The following is a 22,302-nucleotide window of genomic DNA, read 5'->3' as shown; positions in this document are numbered from 1 at the left end:
CAGGTTGGTAGTTCTCCAAACTAGTGAAAAATCTGATGTCGGCTTAAGTCAAAGCTTAACTCTGCTGCTGCCCAACTCTGTGGCCTCGGGCTGATGATTTATTCTCTTTAAGCCTTTATTTTTCTCATTTATAAAGCAGAAATAATCTAGATAAGAAATCTCTAAGCACTCCGGAGGCAGGTTGTTATACATAGTGAGATTCTTAAAAAACAGATAAGCAAGTAAAAAAAAAAATCATCTTTGGGATGTAGTCCCAATCAATGGAAACTATCTGTAAAAAAAGAAAAATAAAAAAAGTTTCAAAACAAATCTTATCAGTAAAAATATTATGAGGAAAATTCTGGATGTTAGGATTGCTATAAAGGCTTTAAATGTTATAATGATAATGCTGAAATTCCTTATTCATGAGAAAAACTGTTTTTATAATTAAGAGATAAAAAGTGATATGCAGAAGTCAACTGCTGCCACCCTTCAGTTTTGCCCTGTTGGCATGTTTGTCCCAATTTTTTCTTCTTCAGGTTTTTGCTTGTGCTCCTCTAAAAGGCAAGGGGAAGAGAAGTGAGAGAGGAGCTACAAGATGTCTGCACGTAGATAAAGCTCCAGAGAAGTGAGAGGCAGCTCTGTCACACTTGAGCTGTCTTAGAGGAAGGCTTTGTGCCTTTGGGTTTTGTTATTTTGAGGCAGGATTTAAGTTTTGCCCAGACTGACTTCAAACTTGCTGTGTAACAAAAGATGACTTTGAATTTATGGATCCTCCTGCCTCTACCTTCCTGGTTCTGGGCTTATAGGCATGCATCAACACACCTGATATATGTTGGGCTGGTCATTAACCCACGGCTTCCTGGACCTTAGACAAGCACTTTGCCAACTAAATTATATTTTCACCCCTTCGCTGCATTGATTTTTTTTTTCTTTTAAAATACATTATATTTAAAGCTGGGAAGTGGTGGCCCAAGCCTTTATTCCCAGTACTTGGGAGGCAGATGGGTCTCTTTGAGTTCAAGGCTTAAGTGGTCTACCTACTTACTGAGTTCCAGACCAGCCTGGGCTGCATAGTGAGACATTGTTGTTCAACAAAAAATCCATGTGCGAGAGAGTGTGTGTGTGTCTGTCAGTCAGCATCACACATGAGTGCATTTGAAGGCAAAAACTTGCAACTTACACATATGGATGTCCGAAGACACCTTTGGAAATTAGACCTCTTCCGTCATGGATTCCGAGGATGAAACTAAGGGCCTGAGTTTTGAGGAATAAATGCTTTACCCTGTTGTGGCTCAGTCTGTTTCACTTCTTACAGAGGGCACATGTCATAATAAACTGGCTTTACCAAGTCTAATACCGAAACTTTCCTTACATTTTTTTTCCTCTAAATATTTGGCTAATTAAACCCTCTAATACTCTTGCCTTCAGTGGTATTTAAAGGTTAGAAACAGTTTTTCAGAAGGTCCACAAGGAAGTATCATTTCGTGTCATGTTTTTGAGATGATGGTCTGTGTTGCCCAGACTTGCTCTGATGGTCCTCCTTCCGCAACCCCTCAAATAACTAGGACCACACAAGACAGTAGTGACTCGGAGATGCTACATGTCCTTTTTACTTGTTGCTTCAGCGTTGCTCATGCATCTGTACCAAAGAGAAAAAGGTGTGCGAGTTCTTGGTGTTCTCTCCTGCACCCTTAGTATTTGCAGTTCAGTGATAACCATCAGAGATCATTCGTGGTCCAAGTGTTGGCATGGCCCTCCTGCCACACTCACCAGCTTGGAACCCACTTATGTGGATTGATGTGCTACAGTAATTTAGTCTTCCTTGAAGCAAATGAGCGTTACCCAGATGGGACTTGAATTTTAAAGACTTTCGTTGTCTTGAACATAGCCTGCTACCTCCTAGAAGCTATGAATGGCATTTATGCATTTGTGAGATCCTTGTTAGACTTCTTTTTTTTTTTTTTAATTGTGTATATGAGTGTTTTGCCTGCATGTATGTCTGTATACCATGTACATGCAATACTTGTGCATGCCAGAAGAAGGTGTTGGATCTCTTGGGGCTGGAAGTATAAGTTGTTGTGATGTTGTAAATCAAACCTGGGTTCTCTTCTTAGTGGCAGGTTTTATTGATTGGCTTATGACCTCTATAGGTGTATTTGTAACATAGATCCTCTGTACAAACCAAGAATCCAGGTAAATCAGAGTGGTGGTGCATGTCTTCTGCCTCCCAAGTGCTGGGATTAATGGCATGCCCAGCAATATTTAGTTTCTTTATGGCACTTAAAAAATCCCTTTCCTTCCTTCCTTCCTTCCTTCCTTCCTTCCTTCCTTCCTTCCTTCCTTCCTTCCTTCCTTCCTGTCTTTCATGACAGATTCAGAAGGTGCTGGCTTTTTAATTTGGCTATAGTTTCATTTGTTTTTATGAATGGCTGTCAGTGCATTAAAGCAACAGTTTGCTATTTCTGGTTACTGGGTTTTCAGGAGTTATTATGCAGATTGGAAGTGGCCTGTGTATGATAATCACACACTTTTGAAAGTGTGGGATCTTAGAATTTTCTTCCTAGATAAACACTAGCACACTTGAACCTGTGTATGTAGCTAGGAACTGCAGTGAACTTTCCCAGGGTCACAACAGGGGGAGCTTTAAGCCATGTCCACACGAGCACATTAGACTGCTTTCTCCAGGTCCTGCTGTAGCTCAGATAGCTCCTCCTGCCCACTGGCTTATACAGGCAGATGTGGTCAGTCAGAGTGTGGGTCAGTTATTTTGATGGCCTTGAAGTTGATTGAAAAAGGAATAGGACTTGAATAAATAAGATGACGTTTCCACTGGTTTTATGTCTTCTAATTTTAGTGGGGTTTTGTTGTTTTAGTTTCTTCTTATGGTATTATCTCTCCGGTATTGGAGCTTCCCTATCAGGTGCTTTATTTTTAAATCACATGGCCAAAATTATCAGATTTTTACCTTACAGCCTATCTACCAAATGCTAGTAGTATTGTTATTTAGAACTTTTATCTTGTATTTGTGCCAAAAATAGTTTCTAAATCTTTTTGTGAATTTCTGTAATTTACTTAAGATGAATTATTTAGCATGTCTATTAATTTATTCTTATGATAAAGTAGTTTAAAATTAAGCGGGATTGAAAAAAGGCCTAGGAATCTTTGTGGGGGTGGGGTAAGTAGGGTGTTAGCACATTGTTAGGTGAGAGAAAACCTGAGGTTTTGCAGAGAAACTTAAGTGCCTGGCTTCTAATATAGTACTTTTGTTCACAGGTCTGTCTGAGCATTGAGCAAGTATGCAGCATTTCTGTCAGTTCATAGTTTATACTACTGTAACTAAGAAGGCTTTATAATGAATTAATATCAAGTTAGAAATGGTTTAGGTGCCAGTAAGTAAAAGCGCTTCAAGGGACTGAAGAGATGGTGCAGAGGTTTAAAGCACGGGCTGTTTTTCCAGAGGGTCCAGGTTCCATTCTCTGTGTCTAGCTGGTGATTTAGAACTGTTGGTACCTCCAGTTCCAGGGCTTCTGATCCCTTCAGGCACCAGGCATGCATGTGATTCCCATGCATGCATGTAGGCATTCGCAGATATATATAAGTCAGGAAAAGAACAGTGGGAAAAGGGGGAATTAAGACAAAATACAGCAAGGTAATTGTTAATTAGGCCACTAGAGGGTGTGTACCATCTGCCAAAATCTACACTATTCTGCTAATGGTGCCTGCTTCTGAAAGAGATGTGCTGCAGGAGGTATGGAGGATTTGAGGACCTTCTGACCTTCTGTAAGTAGCTGGTTTCTACCTGCTACTAAGAGTCTACACTGTGGAATGGAGTTTAATCACACAAAGTAGGTCAAGGAATGACCTGCCACTCATTGTGTCTTTGTCAAAAGCATGTTGTTTGCTCTGTGCCAGGAGCTCTGAGGTGGAAGTCTAATTATAAAGGGGGGGTGTGCTTCATAGACTGACAACGAATGGACGACCATCACCAGTTGCTGGGGTGGAACTTAATACTTCCAGGTATGCTATGGAAGCCTCAGGAAACACATGAACAAAAGGTACGAGGCTTAGTAGTGTCCTCCTGATACACATGTGATACACGTGTCTGTGAAACTTTACAGTGTAGCTTTATTTAAAAATAGGGCCTGTGGGGCCTGGTAATATACACCTTTATCCCAGTACTTGGAATATAGAGACAGGTGTGAGTTCTATATAGCAAGTTCCAGGATAACCAGGTTATTTAGAGAGACCCTGGCTTAAAAAAAGAAGAGAGAAAATGGGTTCTTGCAGATACACTCTGTCAAGGGTTTTATGATTAAATCATTTAGAATTTTGGATGAAATCCTAAATCTAGTGACTGGTGTGCTGGTGGAACAGCAGCAGGTACAGAAAGAAGGGCTGCAAAGGCTGGGCCCATACTGGAGAATTGCAGCCTCAAAGCAAGGTAGGCCTGGAATTATCTGAAGCTGGAAAAAGCAGGAAAGACACCCCATCATTACCACCACCCCACTCTCTCACACAAATCCCAATTCTCCAGAGAGCAGAGCAAGTGCTTGCTGTGGTTCTGAGCCACCGATTTGTGGTAATTTGTCAGGACAACCCTAGGGAATGAGGCAATTTCAGATTGTAAGTATCTTGAAGTGAGAGTAGTGATCTGGGAACAGGGGAAGGGTGTAGCTGTTTCAGAAGACAAGAAGTCCTCACTGGGAAAAGAGCCTAGACAAGATGAAGCTTGTATGATCTGACCAGACCAGAACTGAGAAAGCTGGAGAGAATAGAGAGTCCCCAAGGAGGATTGGAATTGTTTGGTCAAGGAAAAAGGACAGTGGAAGATGAGGTTTCAGAACTGTCCTCATTATGTTTCCAAGTGACACCATCAGTTGGGTGAATAAGAAATAGGCTGTAGTTAGGTGGTGTTGGTCCATCCTTTACTTCTAGTACCTGAGAGGCAGAGCTGGGCAAATCTCTTAAGTTTGAGGCCAGCATGGTCTACAGAGCGAGTTGCAGAATAGCCAGGGCTACACAGAGAAACCCTCTCAAAAAGAAAAAGAGAGAGAGAGAGAGAGAGAGAGAGAGAGAGAGAGAGAGAGAGAGAGTGTAAAGATAGGGGGCTGGCTTGTTTATTGGGGAGCTGGTTAAGCCTCTGGGAATACAGAGACAACAGAACATCAGCAGAACCTAAGCCTGGTGTCTGCTGCTCAGTCCATGTTGGCTCAGGGAATCTGTGAGAGCATTAAACACAGGATTGGAGTTGTCTGTTGCAAGCTAGCTCATAAACGCAGCTAAGCACATGAAAGCTCTAGTCTACTAAAGTCTGTGCAGATATATTTGTTCTTCATCCTTGTTTTTACTCAGGTATAAGCAGGACATGTGAGAGGAATTGAAATATGTATAGCTAACTTGTTAAGTAATGGCATATCTTCTTTTGGAGAAACTTTGCAGGCTTGGGGAACTCTTTGCAGATGTTGCTTTGCCTAAAGCACAACCAGATCTGTTTCATAACTTAGTCTGTGATTGAAATTTAAAGATAATTATCACCTTACCTTACAACCTTCTTTATATTATTTTGAAGTATATTAGGTTATGTTATCAAACATACCAGTTCTCACAACTCAGCACAGGCTGCCTCAGAATTGTATCTTAGCTAGCACTTAGGATAGACTATACCTTTTATAATTTAATTTTTAAAAAATTTTTAGTTATATGTATATCAGGTGGTCTATGCACATAAATACAGGTGCTTTCAGATGTCAAAAGAGGGTATTAGAGGCCCTGGAGCTTGAGTTACAGGCAGTTGATTTTTGCTGTGTTCTGCATTGTAGTGTTTGGTGAATATCCTTGCTCAGACTGCTTACCTCACAGACTCACCGTCAGTTCCTTCATCCATACCGTATGTGTTGCAGCAGTAGGGCTGGGAGTGTAGACATGAGTTAGGGTTTGACCAGTACACACAAATGCCCTGGCTTTGATACCCCACCACTGCCAAAAACCCAAATTTGCTGCAATGAGAATAAACTTTATGCTTATAGGCTCTCAAAGGGCACTGCAAGTGGTCCAGGTGTTTTTCAATTTCAAAGACAATGTGGAAGCTGGTAAAGACTGTTGAGTGGGTAAAGGCACTTGTCCCCAAGCCTGACAATCTGAACTTGATCTATAGTACCAACAGCAGAAGAAACCAACTCCTGAACATTGTTTTTTGGACCTCCAAACATCATCACAGCATAGACACATAAGCAAATGTGATCCGTTACTGCAGTTAGAAAGATTAGGTTGGGATTTCCCTTGGAGAATCAGAGCTTGTATTCATTTTACCTTCAATTTGTGTATATGTTCACTTTATACATATGTAATTGCATGCGTGTGTGGATATAGATAAATAACATATCTGTGGATCATAATACACATGTCCATTTCCATGAACCTCTCTCAGGTAATGCGATGTGGAAAGAGAAATAAAATTCACATGGAACATATATTTATTAATATTTGGAACTAGTTTACTCCATTGGCTTTGGTTTAGGAGAATGATCAGATATTAAAGGAGTTTAAATGAGTCATTATATTAGTTTCTGTTTTTGTACAGTATTGACAGTTCCTAGAATTTCTGAAAGGTTGTTTTTTTATGATAGAAAAGCTTATTCTGGGCTGGAGAGATGGCTCAGTGGTTAAGAACACTGACTGCTCTTCGGAGGCCCTGAGTTCAAATCCCAGCAACCACATGGTGGCTCACAACCATCTGTAATGAGATCTGATGCCCTCTAGTGGTGTGTCTGAAGACAGCTACAGTGAATTTATATATAAAATAAATAAATAAATTTTTTTAAAAAAAAAAGAAAAGCTTATTCTGTTCTGTAATGGCTGGAAATCTTAAGAAGGGAAATGCTCTGCTGTAAATCCACTGTAGGCTGGTTTGTTTAAGGTGTTCTGAAGGAGTAGGACAAAAAAACACTTGGTGTCCAGCGTTGGTCTTGTACTGGGGATGGGGCTGTGTGGGAGAGTATGTCCTTACCCATGTAGGAGGCCCTGGGTTCCGTCCCCAGTACTGCAAATGACACGAAGACCGCCCTCCTTATTCCCTCCCTTTGAGAAATAAGCTATTTGCTAGATTTTTCTAGATGTTAGGATTAAACATTTCATCTCAGGGTTTTGTTTTGTTTTCCAGAGTGAAGAATAGTTGACTTATTGAATCTAGAGAGTTAACTAGATAGTTTAGCTTGAAAAGAAGAATCTTTAGTATAGACTAGAAATGTCCTCTTTTGTGCAGCATACTATTTGGGGAGGGGTGTTGGGGGACATGATGATTTTTTGTTGTCTGTAATGGTTTCCTGCTTGCCAGGCTGGCTTCAAACTTACACATAATCACTAGGGACTGGAGCTGGAGAGGTGGCTCAGAGGTTCAGAGCACTGACTGCTCTTCCAGAGGTCCTGAGTTCAATTCCCAACAACCACATGGTGGCTCACAACTATCTGTAGTGGGACTCATTACCCTCTTTTGGTGTGTCTAAAGATATATATATATATATATATATATATATATATATATATATATATATATATATATATATATATAATCTTTTCTTTAAAAGGGCAACTTGGAACTCTTATCTCCTGTTTTTACCACCATGCTGGGCCTTTTAATTGCTTTTTAATTTGATTTTTACTTATTTTTAATTTTTTGTGACGTCTCACTGTGTAACCTGAATGTCTGCCTTCTGAAGACTGGTTAACATTGGTTTTGAATATTATCAACATACGAAATTTCTGTCTCAAACTTTTGAATCCAATTTTGTCCCAAGGATCTGCCTTTCTAGTTACCTATACGAGCATAGTGCTGAGGGCCTCAGGCCTAAAAAGGGCTCATCTATATCAGACTAATGCCTGTGACTGTAGGCTCTCCCTTACCATGTGAAGAACTGGCGCTACTTCCAGTAAGAAACCATTGCTTTCATGATCACCCCAACACCATGCATTTAGCTCCTGGAACCTGTGTTTGAGCTTAAACTTTCTGACCCTAACACCATCATTTATTCCTTGAGGACCTCATAAGTGCTAGGGTCTTTAGACAGATGTTATTGTCACAGAACCAAACCAGACAGGGGTGCCATGGCACCTTCAGAGACAGCAAGCAAAGCAGATGTATGGTGAGAACAGCTAATGCTTTTGGCATATTGAAGGGCTATTCTGTGCTGAGCTTAGAGGAGTAGGTTAAGCAGATTGCATTGAGGTTGAGGGTAGTGGAAGAGGGCTAGAGTTTCTATGTAGCTAACCTGACCAGAGAGGGCCTTCTGCTCAGTGGTATTGGATGTTGAAAAAAAGAAGGGACCAGGTCACAGCTGAGGCCAGTCACCAAAGGGAGAAAGTAAATTTAGAGAGGAAGTGACGGAAAGAGAAACCCAAGAAAGGTACAGTGATGCTACTAGTGTACTATAGCCCGAGTACTGGTTAATACTGATGTGATGTACCCAGGACTACAAGGAATGAGAGTCTGAACATGTGAGGTTTGCTGCCAGGGCTCTGTTCTGCCAACAGAGGTGGAAAGGTCTGCTTAGGGAGGAAGGAGCACAGTGGAGAAGCTGCTGCACTCCTCCCTCACCCCAGGGGCTGGAGAGGAAGTTCACCACAGCCCACACACAGCCTTCTCAGGCGATCAGATTTAGAAAATGAAATGCGGCAATCTATTCACCATCCATGCCCGGTATCACACCTTTTCATCATACAGCTGACAATGCATCTGTCACCTAATTGTACTCTTGTCTCTGCAGCCTGGAGTACTCGGCTACTTTGAATTCAGTGGTTCACCCCAGCCTCCTGGTTACCTGACCTTCTTCACCTCAGCACTGCACTCTTTAAAGAAAGGTAAAATGAATCTGTATTAAGACATTGGCACATTAAGCAGAGATGTACTGATTTTTATATGTCTTGTCATATAGTATCTTTATGATTATATTTTCTAATTTGCTAGGTTCCTTTTCTCAATGTATTTTTAATAAATAACTCTCTTGTTTAATTCAATTAATAAAGCATTGTATTGTACCAAATACTCTCTTGCTGGGCATGGTGGCGCATGCCTTTAATCCTAGCACTTGGGAGGCAGAGGCAGGTGGATCTCTGTGGTCTCTAGGCCAGTGTGCTCTACAAAGGGAGACCCTGCCTAAAAATAAATTAATTAATAAAATAATTAGATCTATTGTTTATTAGATATAGCATATTATTATATAGAGTTTGACCCTCTGATGACAAACCTTGTTGTGTTTTAAATTTCATTTGGATCTGACTCAGTGCTTACCTAGTGGATAGCTGTCTATGCTATGGCATATTACTTAGGGCTCTTCCTTCACAGTGTGGTTTCCAAAGATCACAGGTGTGCCACAGTACATCACGAGCCTGCCGTCAGCCTCAGTCTTCCCACCCGGCACTGCATGAGTCCCATATCCTCTCCCCTTCCTGTGTTGCTTTGTGTTCTCTCAAGGTCATGGCTGTGTGTCTGTCAGTTCTGTTGGATACACTCATCAACACACCTGTCTCTGATTCTTTTGTGGTGTTTCATTCACGTCTGGACTAGACAGTGGACACTTAGCTGTTTTTAGTCTCTGCCTTCCTCTTCCCATGATGCTTTGCAAATGTTAGTTCTCTCTAGAAGGCAGAAGAGCCCTGAGCCTGTTAGGCTCTTCATCCCTCAGGGTTAAATACCACTTCACAGTCAGTGTTCAGTGAGCCCCTCCACAACCCTAAATTGTTCCTTGTTGTTTCTCCCTAGTACTTAACACAACTCATGGTAAACATTTATGTAACTATAAAACTATAAAATTATCTGGTGAGTGTCTTTTTCAACGTTAGTTTCTGGGGGTGAGGAGCATGAGTTTTCTCTAGTGCCAAGTGAGTTGTCGCCTTAAGTGGTGTACCACATTATCCCAATAGATTAACCATCTATATTTTTTTACTGAGTATTAGGTTATTTCAGGTTTAAAAATTTAAACTATTATCATATCAGTTATATGACTAACCATTTTAATGTGCACATTGTCTTGGGGTTTTGTGCACAGAGAATTGACTCTGCTCACATTGTCTGGGAGATACTGGGGCAGGAAAGAGACCTGTTATGTAAACATGTCCTGTCCACTTGAAAGACTGAGCTGCAGAGCTACAAGTGACTATTAGGCCTTAATAAATCCCTGCACTAGGGGTTGGACCCTCTGTCTTCTGCTCTTTCACTGAGCTGCATCCCCAACCCTCGTTACTGATTTTATTTTGAGACAAGGTCTCACTAAGTTGTTCAGGCTAGCTTTGAACTTGGAATTGATCTGCCTCAGCCTGCCAAGGAGTTGAGATTGCAGGGCTGTACCATTAGGCTTGGCTCCAAGTTTGAATAAGTTTAGAAGCATACATTCAAAGCTTTTCATGAAAGACCATAAATAAAGTTGTATATGAAAGGGAATCTAATAATCCCTAAAATGAAGGCAGCATTTAAATTCTTGAGCTGAAGGGCTATTTCAGGATCATGAAAGCTTGTTTCTTGTTTTGTTTTATTTTGTTTTGATTGCTTATATTCTGCTATGTCACGTTAGTCAGAAATGAGTCATCTTAAACTGCTTTTTCATTTGGAGTTTTCAGATGGAAAAGCCTTCCTTCCCTCCCTTACTTTCTTCAAGCCAGACGAGGACAAAACAGGGATCAATGGCATGAGGGTTCTCAAGAGAAATAGAAGGCTAAAGTTACTGTAGCCAGTCATTTACAGTCCTAGCTGCCCAGGGAGCTGAGGGGGATCACTTGAGACCAGTCCTGGAAAACATAGCAAAACCCACACTCAAGTACAGAAGTGATAAAACAAAAACTGGAGAAAGGTGTAGCTGGTAGAGCCTCCCCTCTAGGACACCCAGGATGCCCAGGCGCCCTGGGCTCTTTCCATGTCACAGAAGCAAACCACACAAACCAGACACTTCAGAAGTGCAGGATGAGAGTGCTTAGTGATCTGACCAGTGGCTGCATGAAGACTTCTCTGATAACATGTGTGGTCGGACTCACCTTTTCCCTGTCCGCCCATGTGCTGGGACTCTAGCCATGTCTTAGAGTCCTGCTGCAAACACAGTGTTAGGAGCTCAGACTCACATTTATTCATCCTAGTGATCAAGTTCCTACTTGCGCTTAACGGACTGTTCTCTTAAGAAGACACACTTGGGATTATTTTTTTCTTTAATATCTATATCCTGACGGATTACCTAAGATGAATATTGGCCTAAACGTCTGGATTTGCTCTTTTTCTCTCTGACTCTAGAGGGAAATATTATCCTTATTGTTAATAACAGGTGCACATACGAGAAACTTGTATATGCTTTTTAAAAAATTTATATATATATATGAATATATAAATAAATATATGAGTACACAGTCACTGTCTTCAGACACATCAGAAGAGGGCATCAGATCTCATTACAGATGGTTGTGAGCCACTATGTGGTTGCTGGGATTTGAACTCAGGACCTCTGGAAGAACAGTCAGTGCTCTTAAACCGCTGAGCCATCTCTCCAGCTTGAGATGATCATTTTTATAGACATAAATATGATGTATTTATGGCTTTCAAAGCTGTTACTACTTGGTAAAGTGTAGATAGATTCTACTCCCTCTAGTTCCTGTGAAGTCTTTTTATATACATCCATGCCTTTGGGTGGATTAGGGCTGAAATTATGTTAACTATGGGAATTAGTTTGAAGTCAGTTCATAGAGTCACGTTTAGCCTCCCTTTCTCACTCATAGCATGGTTATTCATTTAGTTAAAGCTTCCTTTTGATTCTTCAGTGTAGGTCTTAGTGGGTTCTCATTAATGCCTGCTCATTTCCAACTCCTAAGTTTTTAACTATTGGCCTGTACCTAGGGCTTCTAAAGGAAGACAGCCTTATACAGACAGCAGAGTCTTGTTCTTAGAGCCATTCAGTGTCAGCAGTCTATTCTTTTGCTTAAAGAAATATGCCAGGTGGTGGGGTGCACGCCTTTAACCCATCACTCCAGAGGCAGAGGCAAGCAGATTTCTGTGAGTTGGAGGCCAGCCTGGTCTATAGCATGAGTTCCAGGATATCCAGGGCTACACAGAGAAACCCTGTCTTGAAAAACCAAAGGAAGGAGAAAAAGAAATATAATAGTTGGTGATGGTGGCTCATGATTATAATCCTATAATTCTAGAGGTGGAGGCAGGAGGTTTCCTGTGAGTTGAGACCAGCTTAGATTTCAGAATGAGACCTTGTCTTTAAAGAGAAAAAGATGAAACTCAGTGGCTTGCATGTATTTTCTTGTTTTCATCTTAAAGGAGCTTTGCCCTAGTAGCCTTGAAGGACACGTCAGCTCTAAAATGCCGAGATCCTTCTACCGTAATTATAGGCCTGTGAGGCAAGAGTGCCTCTCACATCTTTAAAGGGTTGTCTTGAGGGAAAGAAACACCTCACAAGGCAGGCTTGATTAGCACATAGTACAGCCTGAAATAGGTGGAGGAGGGCTCGTAAGCCCATGTTCAGACTAGCCACCTTCTCAGGGTGGAAAGGAAGGAGTTTAAAGGGAAATGTCTAAGTGCTTACACTGCTTTGGGATGTAATGAACAGGACTACTGCTGTGAGAGTGTATATTTTCCCATCACGGTCACAGAGATGCGTGACAACAGCTATTTAGCTCTGTAGTTTATGTTCTTCTAAAATAATATATCTGGAACTGCATCTTGTTTTCCCTCTTTTTCCGGCTCACAAGAGAGGATTTTCTGTGTTTACTTTAGTAGTGTCTTGACAAACACTGGCATTGTATGTGGTCCCCAAATGCCACATTTCTTTCTACACAATTGCTTTAGCCTTTACATGAAGAATCATGAAAATATACAAACCTCAAAGTTACATTTCTAGGGGAACATATAAATATCACAGTAGTTTATACATAGGAAACGTTTCTGCAATGTGTCGGGTATTGGGGGCGGGGTTGTTTTTGAGACAGGGTTTCTCTTGTGTACCCTGGCTGGCCAAGAACTCTTTCTGTAGACCAGGATCTCAGAGATCCTCTTGCCTCTGCCTCCTGAGTGCTGGGATTAAAGGTGTGTGCCACTACCTACTACCTGGCTAATGTGTCCTTTTGTTTTTGTAAGGTTTGATTGGCATGTTTGTCATTGGAGTCTGAAGTCAGCATCATAAGTGCACTGGGGAAGGAGTCACCAGCTACAGTGGGACAGTTGTTACCCCTCTTTTAGCATAATCATCTTATTTTCCTTTTCCAAATTTATCTAAAACCCTGAAGAAAAAAAAGAAAACAAGTTAATGAGAATAAAATAAGGGCTATTTCTAGGCCACACTGGTTTGCAGAGTGAAAACTCAGTTAACCAGTGTAAAGAAGTTTAAAAAGAAAAGCCCAGAAGAGACATTTTCCTAGGGGTATCATGTGCTATCATGCCAATTAAATCCATGCAGCGTAACCTGCTGATACTTAGTTGTGGAGTAGACCATGATGTACTTATCACTAGGTGTCTGTGTGTATTTTCTCTTGACCCGCTTTTGTTCAGATCCCTGAGAGATTAGCTCACACAGAGGTCTTCTGGAGGTCTGGGAGTTCTGCCTTGTTTAGCTCTGGCCTGTTTGTTCTTTGGGGGATCTTTGGGTACAGTAGTCCCAGAACACCAGGTGTCTGAGGCAATTAAATTGTATAAGCTTAGTTTATAGTTAGAATGTATATCTCTTTCTGAAGGAGTGGGGAGGAAATGACATCTTTGATGGTAATTATCCTTACCTTGGAAGGCTTCTAATGGGGAAGTTTAGGAGGTACTACTGTCTTATATCCTGGCTATCCTAAAACTCACCCTGTAGACCAAGCTGACCTCAAACTTAGAGATCCACCTGGCTCTGCCTCCCAAGTGCTGGGATTAAAGGCTGGAGCCACCATGCCTGGTCTTCTATTTCCTAATGAAAGTAGCTATTCTTAGTCTTCCTTTAGCATTTGAAAGAAAGGTTAACATTTTACCTTATTGATGTGGTTCATGCCTCAGAAGATGTGTGCTCTCCTTAATATAAAACTGGTTTTAATATTTAATACTGACTTTAAGGGAAATGGTACTAAACAAAACAGACTTGAGATGAAAACATTCAGAAACCCCTAACAGAATCCTGATGCAAGCACGGGGATCCAGATTGACCTGAAGGGAACCACAGGCAACTTCTCCATTCTCCTTGCACTCTTACTAAGCAACAGTGGTGGGTGGTGACAAGTATGTATGCAAGAAACAGAAAAAGCAACTAAAGTTGTCCCTAGGATACATGGGAATTGGAGCAATAGAGTCTGTTAGTGGCAAAGAGCCCCAACCTTCTAGCAAATGGCCAGAAGGTGAGATTGAGAACTCAAAACAAGGTGGCTGACCACTGAAAGCCCACAGACTTTGCAGACACCAGTGTCTGTTGCTCCCCTCATGCAATGTTCATGGAACATGTCCTATCTTATCGTATGCCTAACAGTGGTTCAGTGGGCTCTAGGGACACAAAACATTTGTCTGAGTGTTTTCCTGTTTCCCTCCTGGATAGAGAGTGGCCACAATTCAGGCTTTGCTCACCTTTATCTGATTAGCTATCAGCACATGCAGCTGTTTTCTTGCCCAGATGTTCTTTCACGAGCTTGTCACATTTGTAGTCATCTTTGCTATCATTTGCTGTTTTGTGGTTGCTGCGGATCTGAAGCTCGCTAAGGACCAGGCTAATCAACAGATTGTGTTGAGACCTATATGAATTAATTGTGAGGCCTGAAGAGATGGTTCAGTATTTATGTGAACATACTGCTTTTGCAGGCAATCCAGAATCACTTCTCAGTATCCATGATAGGACTCACAGATGCCTCTCAGCTCTAGGTGCATACCCACACACAGACACACAGAATTTTAAAAAATCTTTTTTCTTTTAAAGACTTATTTATGTATTTATGTGAGTGCTTTATCTGCATGTACACTTGAATGCTAGTAGAGTGTCAGATCCCAGTACAGATGGTTGTGAGCCACCATGTAGTTGCTGAGAATTGAACTCAGGACCTGAGTTCTGATGGTTCTCTTAACCGTTGAGCTGTTGTTAAGAACTGGTGCTCTTAACCATTGAGACATCTATCCAGCTCCCTTTTTTTCTGATCTTAAAAAAGTATTAGAATGTGGCTTTTCCCATGTTAGTTTTTTGTTTTTGTTTTTTTGTTTTGTTTTGTTTTTTGGTGGGGGTTCAAGACAGGGTTTCTTTGTGTAACCCTGACTATTCTGGAACTAGGTCTGTAGACCAGAGCCTCAAACTCAGACCTGCCTGCTCTGCCTACATTAAAAGCATGCAGTACCACACCTGGCTCTCGGTAGATTTTTCTATGAAGAGGAGGCAAGGGAGGAGAGACTATGCGCCTTCGAAGTCGTTTGTTTTCCTTTAGACACTCTGATGGAGCCTAGGCTAACCTCAGACTCCCTACACAGCTAAAGATGACCATGGATGATCATTCTGCCTCCTATTATGCCTGGCTTTCATAGTTCTTAATTACAATATTGGAACCTCATTACTTGTAGAACAGAAGGATTCATTTTATAAGTGACAAAGAAGACATGTAGGACATGCCAGTGCCGGTTTCAACAGGGTGCACTCACATTATTCTTAGAGATCCAAGTAGTAATTATTGCATGAGATTGCAAACTTGATACTTCTCTCTGGTAAATCTCCACAATGTTCACAAGAAGTTTGATTTTTATAAATGTTTCCATGTGAGAAAAGTAAAGTTTCAGAGTTGTGGTCTGTTAGGCTCTGCTTTGTGTGGGCAACCTGTTTCATTCATGCGGATGCAGTTAGACTGGTGCAGTTTCATTCTGCTGCAGCATATCATGCTGGAGACATTAGCAGAATCCCAAATCACGACCTTCTTGACTAATTTTGCTGTTCTAATCACAGGATTCACAGGCCCCAGCCTTTCCTGGGCAGTGTTACGTAGGCTCAGCAAGTTTCAACTGTAGCTTAGGTGCTGCCTTTTTTTTTCCTGATATTTTCGTCATCTGAACGTAATGTGTTGAACCATTTAAATGTTTTAAAGGGACTTGGAGAGGGCTCAGTGGTAAGAGTGTTTGCTAGCATATGGAAGGCCCAGGGTCCATCCATAGGACTATAACACACATCTCTCCCTGCTTTTTCCCCTCTTATCACCCTCTTCTGTAGGACCCTGGTTCCTTTCAGTGGAGATTGACGTTGGGGATAAAGGTCTGAGTGTGGGGTATACTCTTTGGTGGCTTGCGGGTGTTCTTAGTTGAAGTTCTCAGCAGGTAGAACCAGGAAACATATGTGTTTATACCCATATATGAATGCATCTATACTTTATATCCTATTCATTTGTGCAAATACATGAAAGTCTAGCTTATACAGCTCTCTCTGATTCCAGTCTGACACAATAGGATTCATTTTAGCCTTCCTCTCCTACAGTGTAACTTTTTACCCCGGTAGTAAAAGTCCTGGTTCCCATGACGGCAATATACTTGGGTAAAAGAAGTGTTAGTAGTTTCAGGATTGCCAGTTATAGCCTTGTGGGAAGCATTGTTAATGAGATTTATGGACTTAGCCCAGTTATCTTGGCCCTTAATTTTATGGCTCTGCAGTTACTGAGGTTGATTCTTTCTCTCTCACCCTCTCTGTGGTGTTACTGATTTGCTGTTAGCTTTTTTGCTAGTGATTGCTTTTTATAGTAGCTTCCCACATGACTGTGACTCTGAGTCAGATGCCCAGGTACATACAAGCCTCCCCACAAACCTCTCTTTACTTTCTGGTTTATTCTTCCTGTGTTTCTCTTGTGTCACTTTAAATGCGTCAAGTTTGTGTTTAGGATTGTTAGAGAGGCACTCCTACTGTTCTAGTCAGCTACTCCTCACCTACTGGTTAAGACTGGCAATGTTGGGAGGTAGGACTTGGGATTGAAGAAACCTTTTTTTGTTTTTGAGGCAGGATCTTACTATGAAACAGCTCACGCTGACCTGGACTCACTCTGTAGACCAGGCTGGCCTTAGACTCATGGAGACCTGTCTGCCTCTGCCTACAAATGCTAGGACTGAAGGTGTGTGCACCACGGTGCCAGGCTTTGAACCTTTATGTGTTGAATTTGTTCAGATTTATATAGTGGCTACTTGATAAGCTGGTAGCATCTGAAATGTAACTTACCTTCTTTAACACCTGTGATAAGGAAGGAGAATAGGAAAGGACAAAGTGTTCCATACACTGTGTTATATATCCCCCTTCAACATGCAATACTTTGTTTTATAATTGTTCAAACAATATTGCATGGTCCCTGAAAAATAAGGAAGGCCTAGCAGGGAAGGTACTTGCTACTGAGCTAGCAGCCTGGCTTCTGTCCCTAGAACCTGTATCAGGTTTGCCTTTACTCCCTACTGTCATGCTGGCAGATGCACACACAGCATCTAAAGCCTATTTACTGTTAGTGATGAAAGCATCACATAAGAGGATATGACTCTCTGTGGTGTTGGTACCACAACACCAAACCAACTGTACTCTCCTTTCAGATTCTTCTTGTCCTGTTTGAGGCATGTCTTCATATTTTGCCCATCTTGGTCTTAAGCTCTTTTTAGGCTCCAGCATTCCTCTTCTCCCAGTCTTCAGAGTATCTGGGACTACTCAGTGTGTGCCTCTGTGTGTTCCTTCAGGTTCTTTATACATTTCTACTCCCCTTTGCCCATTAGAAAAGAATACTGTTTTTCAAGCATGAGGGGTTTTGCTTTGTAGACCAGACTGGCCTTGAACTCAGAGATCAGCTTGCCTGTCTCCTGGGTGCCGGGACTAATGGTGTGTGCCACCACACCTGACACCTGACACACTGTTCCTTCTTTGTTGCTAGCAGTCCACAAACTTCTGTTGTCAGGTCTCAAACTTTGCCTTCCCTGCTAGTGTTCTACCAGAGCCTCCAGTGCTCTGCTGGTCATTGATACTCTGTTCCCATGCCTCACATTTCAGGCTCAGTTCAAAGGTCAGAAGTGGTATTATTTTGTTTTCCTCAGAGTGAGATTGGGTATCTTTTGATGTGATGATTATCCAGGTCCATTCCCTTTCTGTGGTGTGCACATTTTAATCATTTTTTATTGTCAGTTTGTGTGAATTGTTTGTTTATGCTAGATCCACTCATTACACATACAGTTGGTGGCATGCAGTGCTGCTCAGTTGGGAGAGTGCTTGCCTAGCATGCATGAAATCCTGGTTTGCTCCCCAGCACCCTACAAACTGCTTGTGGGGACACAGTCCTTTAATCCAGTACTGGGAAGGTGGAGGCAGGAGGATCAGAAGCTCAGACTCATCCTTATCCAATGAGGGTTCTGCTGTAAACTTAAATTCCTGGGAGGAATTTGGATAGAGTAAGATGTAAGTAAATAAATGAATAAGACAATATAGGTGCTTACAGGCACCATCAACATAAAAAGATAAAGTCCCAACATCTTCCCAGACCTTTCCTCCCCTGACTGCTTGATACTAGGCAGGTAGTCAGGGAAAGTGAGAGCAAGATGAGAAGGAGCTGCACATGTCCAGAGTTGGCAGCTTGTGCCCTGGCCCAGAGGTAGGCTTGTTGAGCATGGGGAACAGGGTGGCAAGGCAGACAAGTCAGATGACTACAGGTGGATGTGGCAGTCTCCTCAGCCCAAGTGACGGAGTGAATAGTCCAGCTTCTGCAACTGCTCCTTCCAGGGCCAGGCCAGGTTAGCAACAGCCTTGCTCTAGGGCTAAGTGCATTAGGACTGGATCAATGGGTTTGTGTTGTTTTAAGGCCTGGGCCCTCTCTTTAATAAAGGAAAATTTTCTGTTTCAGATTACCTAGGAACAGTACGATTTGGGGTTATCACAAATAAACATCTTGCGAAACTGGTATCCTTAGCACACTCTGGAAGTGTGTATTTACATAGACATTTCAACACATCACTTGTAAGTATTTTAAAATCACATTTGTATTAGCGCAGTGGTTCTTAACCCTATGTAGGTCACAGACTCAATTAAGAACTGGATGAAATGTATGAGCCTCTCCCTAAGAAAGAACATGTGATTTTATGTGCAAATTGAGAATTCCTGTAAGCCCACTCTAAAGCCTAGCCCAGGAACAGATCCATGCATTAGAAGGCTCTTGACTGTGCTTTCTAGATCCAGTTTGCTTAGATTCTTAGATTCTGGAATAGCTTTGCTAGTTGCCCTTCTCGAGTGAGGCTGCAGCTACTCAGTTGATCTCTTACTCTAGGTGCATGATCTCTAAGATGAGCTTCCACTGAGCAGTATTGTTCATTTGCTAATGGTGCAGTGTTTAAGTTTTTGTCTAGACACAGGAAGACTCTCTCTTCCTCATTTCTTCCCCTCACCCTCCCACCCCCTTTCAGAGGAACCTCTGTAATAAAAGCCTCTCAAATGAGAAGAAAAGACACAGGGAGAAGCTGAAAGCTTCTCACCTCAGATGTCCTGGGTTCTCACTGTCTCCTTTGTTCCCTGATTTCCTTTGCTTTTTTGCTGGGACTGCTGCCACCTACCTACTCCAGCACCGAGCTTCACAGCTGTGTCCTTGCTTCTTAAACAGTTGTTGCTGACAGGGTATTTTTCTGAAGTGTTTTATTTTTAATTACATTTATTTTGTCACACACACACATATAGGTCCAAGGACAATGTCAGGAGTTCATTTCTCCTTCTGCCATAAATGTCCTTGGGGTGGAACTCAGGTCACAGGCTTGGCAGCAAGTGCCTTTACCCACTGAGCCTTCTTGATGGTCCTCTGAAGAGTTCATTGCTGACAGGATCGCTGGTATTCAGGTGCAGTGAAGGTTTCTTCCTTCGGCTCAGGGTCATGGGTCTTTCTAGGTGCTGTTGAGAATTCACCAGGGATCACCCTTGCTGGCCAGTCATTTCAGCATCTGCGTAACTCTCAGAGCTCACAGATATTGTGCTTTTCTTCTTGGTATTCATATTCCGTTAAACGTATTTTTGTGTTTTCCAAATAGAAATGTTTTAAACCCTCCTGTCCTCTGAGCATTGCTGCCAGTTGCCTCTCCACAGCCTGCCCACTCTCCTGTGCCCACCTCGCTTCCCTTCCTCTGCGTCGCTAGCTCTCCTTTCCTCATGCCACTGTTCAGGCCGTGTATTCATAGCACAGGACACTGCAGAGGAGTAGGGGGAGAACTGTGCAGTAGTTCTGAGACTGCCTCAGGTGTTTATTAGAATGCCTTTTATCAAATGAAGTATCACTGGAAGGTTAGTGTTGTAAGAAGCAGTAGGCACATTCATGTGAAGTCACTTAGGTCTCCATTATGGTGTTACTGTGCTTCATTTTGTGAAACTTCCCAAAGTATCACTCTGGAAATTGTTTGAAACTTGTGATTTATATCATTGGACTTTCAAAAATTCTTTTATGTTACAGAAAACCAAAGTGAAAATGCCAAGTGTCTGTTTCCTTCCTGCTACACAGAATGTGATCTAGCGTCTGTGTAAGCTCAGGGTACTCACTGATTTGCTCTAGTATCTGCTGGATCCCCATTCAATGCCAGGAATTTGTCCAATTGCCGGGGTGACCTCGCACAAAGTCTTTGTAGCCTCTGCCTAGCAGATGCTTCACTCTGGCCTCTGGGGTAGAATTTGACAAGCTAAGGTTAAGATATATAACACTGTGTAACCATAGACAGTAGACCTAGATTGTTCTAAACACTACATGGTGCTTTGTAATGCTCCTTAGGGTGACTAGAGGTCATTACAACCACCTGAAGGCAGGAAGAGTATCTGGATAGGTGAGTCTATCTCGGGGACAAAAGGTGAACCCAGTGATATGAAAGTCACCTCGTCCTTCCATGGTTGCTTTCTACCCACTTGTTGAGACTGTGTGGAGAGGTGAGCTAAGTGATGACTTTACAGCCAGTAGTCATGGCCTCTGGGTGCCTTTTCTTCCCTCACAGTGAAGCTTGACCTGGCCTCTGGACTGCAGTGCTGCTTCTTTGCTCTGCCTTGTCTAACAAACACACTTCTGCTTTATTCTGCTATATTTGTCCTTGGCAGGTCTTCCCCAGGGAAGTCATGAACTTCACAGCTGAGAACATCTATAAGTGGGCCTCAGAAAACCAGGAGACCCTCGTGCGATGGCTACAACCCCATGGAGGCAAGAGTCTGCTGTTGAACAATGAGCTGAAGAAAGGACCAGCACTCTTCCTGTTCATACCTTTTAATCCCTTAGCCGAGAAGCATCCTCTCCTAGATGAGGTAAGAGTCCTAGTGTTTCTGATTCCTGTCATAGCTCTCCTTCCACATTCAAGGGCACTAGTCCATCATCACAAGTAGCTGTCAGAAATAGTAGCTGGGGCTCAGTGGTCTTTACCTGGGACAGGGATCCCCAGCTTCTCCAACTGTCTATTTGCTGCTCTGGTCTGGGGTAAATAGCAGAAGGGAAATGAACCTGCTTCCCCAGAGACACAGCAAACAGCTCTTCAGATGATTGCACTGACCTTCCTATTGAGTGGGTGATGGGAACTCAGGCAAGCTGATAAAGCCAAGGGAGTGCCACTTTGGGGGGACCTAGCCAGGCACAGCTACACCGAACCTTAATTGTTGTGTAGAAGGACAGGCTTCCAGAGACAGATGCCCAGAGTCTTCCCTCCCTCCTGCCCTGCATCATCTGGAAGCACTTAGAGGGAGCACTAACAATCAGCAGAGAGCCTGGGGTTGCTAAATTGAATTTACTACCTTCAAGGATCCCTTAATTGGCCCAAACTATAATCTGAATCACTATAGCATAGACCAGGCAAAGCAGACAGGGCCTGTCCCTGGGCCTCTGAGCTCTGCTCTGGAGACTGGGGAAGAACGTCTCAGTAGCTAGGCTCTCTGCTGTTCTCCAGGATTTGGTTCAAGTTGTTGTCCCCGCTGGGAGCCTTCTAATGGATGCGCAGCCTGGCTTTAAAGGAAGAAAGAGAAAGAAGTGGAGCAGTTCTGTTCCTTCCACTGAACTCAAGTGGAACGTAAGGCTTCATTTCTTTAGAAAATGTGCATTGCATGAATGTTTCATGGTCCAAGAATCTCTCTTCCATGTCCAGGACTCTGTGCCATCTAGATTAAGAGTTGACAGGGTCTTTGCAGGTTCCAGCCTTAGTGGTAGCTGTGGCTGTGGCTTTTTACTCTAATTTTGGTGACATTGTCTCCCTTGACTTGGGTATGCTGGGTGGCAGAGTAGTGTTGGCAGAAGTCTGTCCCTTACTTCAGGGGGCTGAGGTTGAATTTGGCACCAAAGGGAGGCTTTGCCTCCAGCCTCATGTTCTCAGATGAGATTCTCCCGACATCTCTGTTTCTAGAATCTACCAAC

General features: G+C 42.4%; 1 protein-coding gene across 6 annotated transcripts in view; it reads left to right on the top strand.

Moving 5' to 3' along the window:
- Positions 1 to 22,302, top strand: part of TXNDC11 (thioredoxin domain containing 11) — a 54,145-nt gene that overhangs the window by 15,891 nt on the left and 15,952 nt on the right. For 4 of the 6 annotated variants that reach the window (XM_080908071.1, XM_080908072.1, XM_080908068.1 and 1 more), the window contains 3 exons: positions 8,742 to 8,835; positions 18,796 to 18,908; positions 21,009 to 21,209. In XM_080908071.1, the coding sequence (XP_080764197.1) occupies positions 8,742 to 8,835; positions 18,796 to 18,908; positions 21,009 to 21,209 (408 nt within the window). The remainder of the gene's footprint in view (positions 1 to 8,741; positions 8,836 to 18,795; positions 18,909 to 21,008; positions 21,210 to 22,302) is intronic. The other 2 variants (XM_080908070.1, XM_080908069.1) reach the window with 1 other exon arrangement.

The sequence above is a fragment of the Micromys minutus genome (genome assembly GCF_963924665.1).
Source record: "Micromys minutus genome assembly, chromosome: 31".
In the NCBI taxonomy this organism is placed as follows: Eukaryota; Metazoa; Chordata; class Mammalia; order Rodentia; family Muridae; genus Micromys; species Micromys minutus.
The sequence above is the reverse complement of the archived record's forward strand: the minus strand, read 5'-3'. Positions and strand labels throughout refer to the sequence as shown.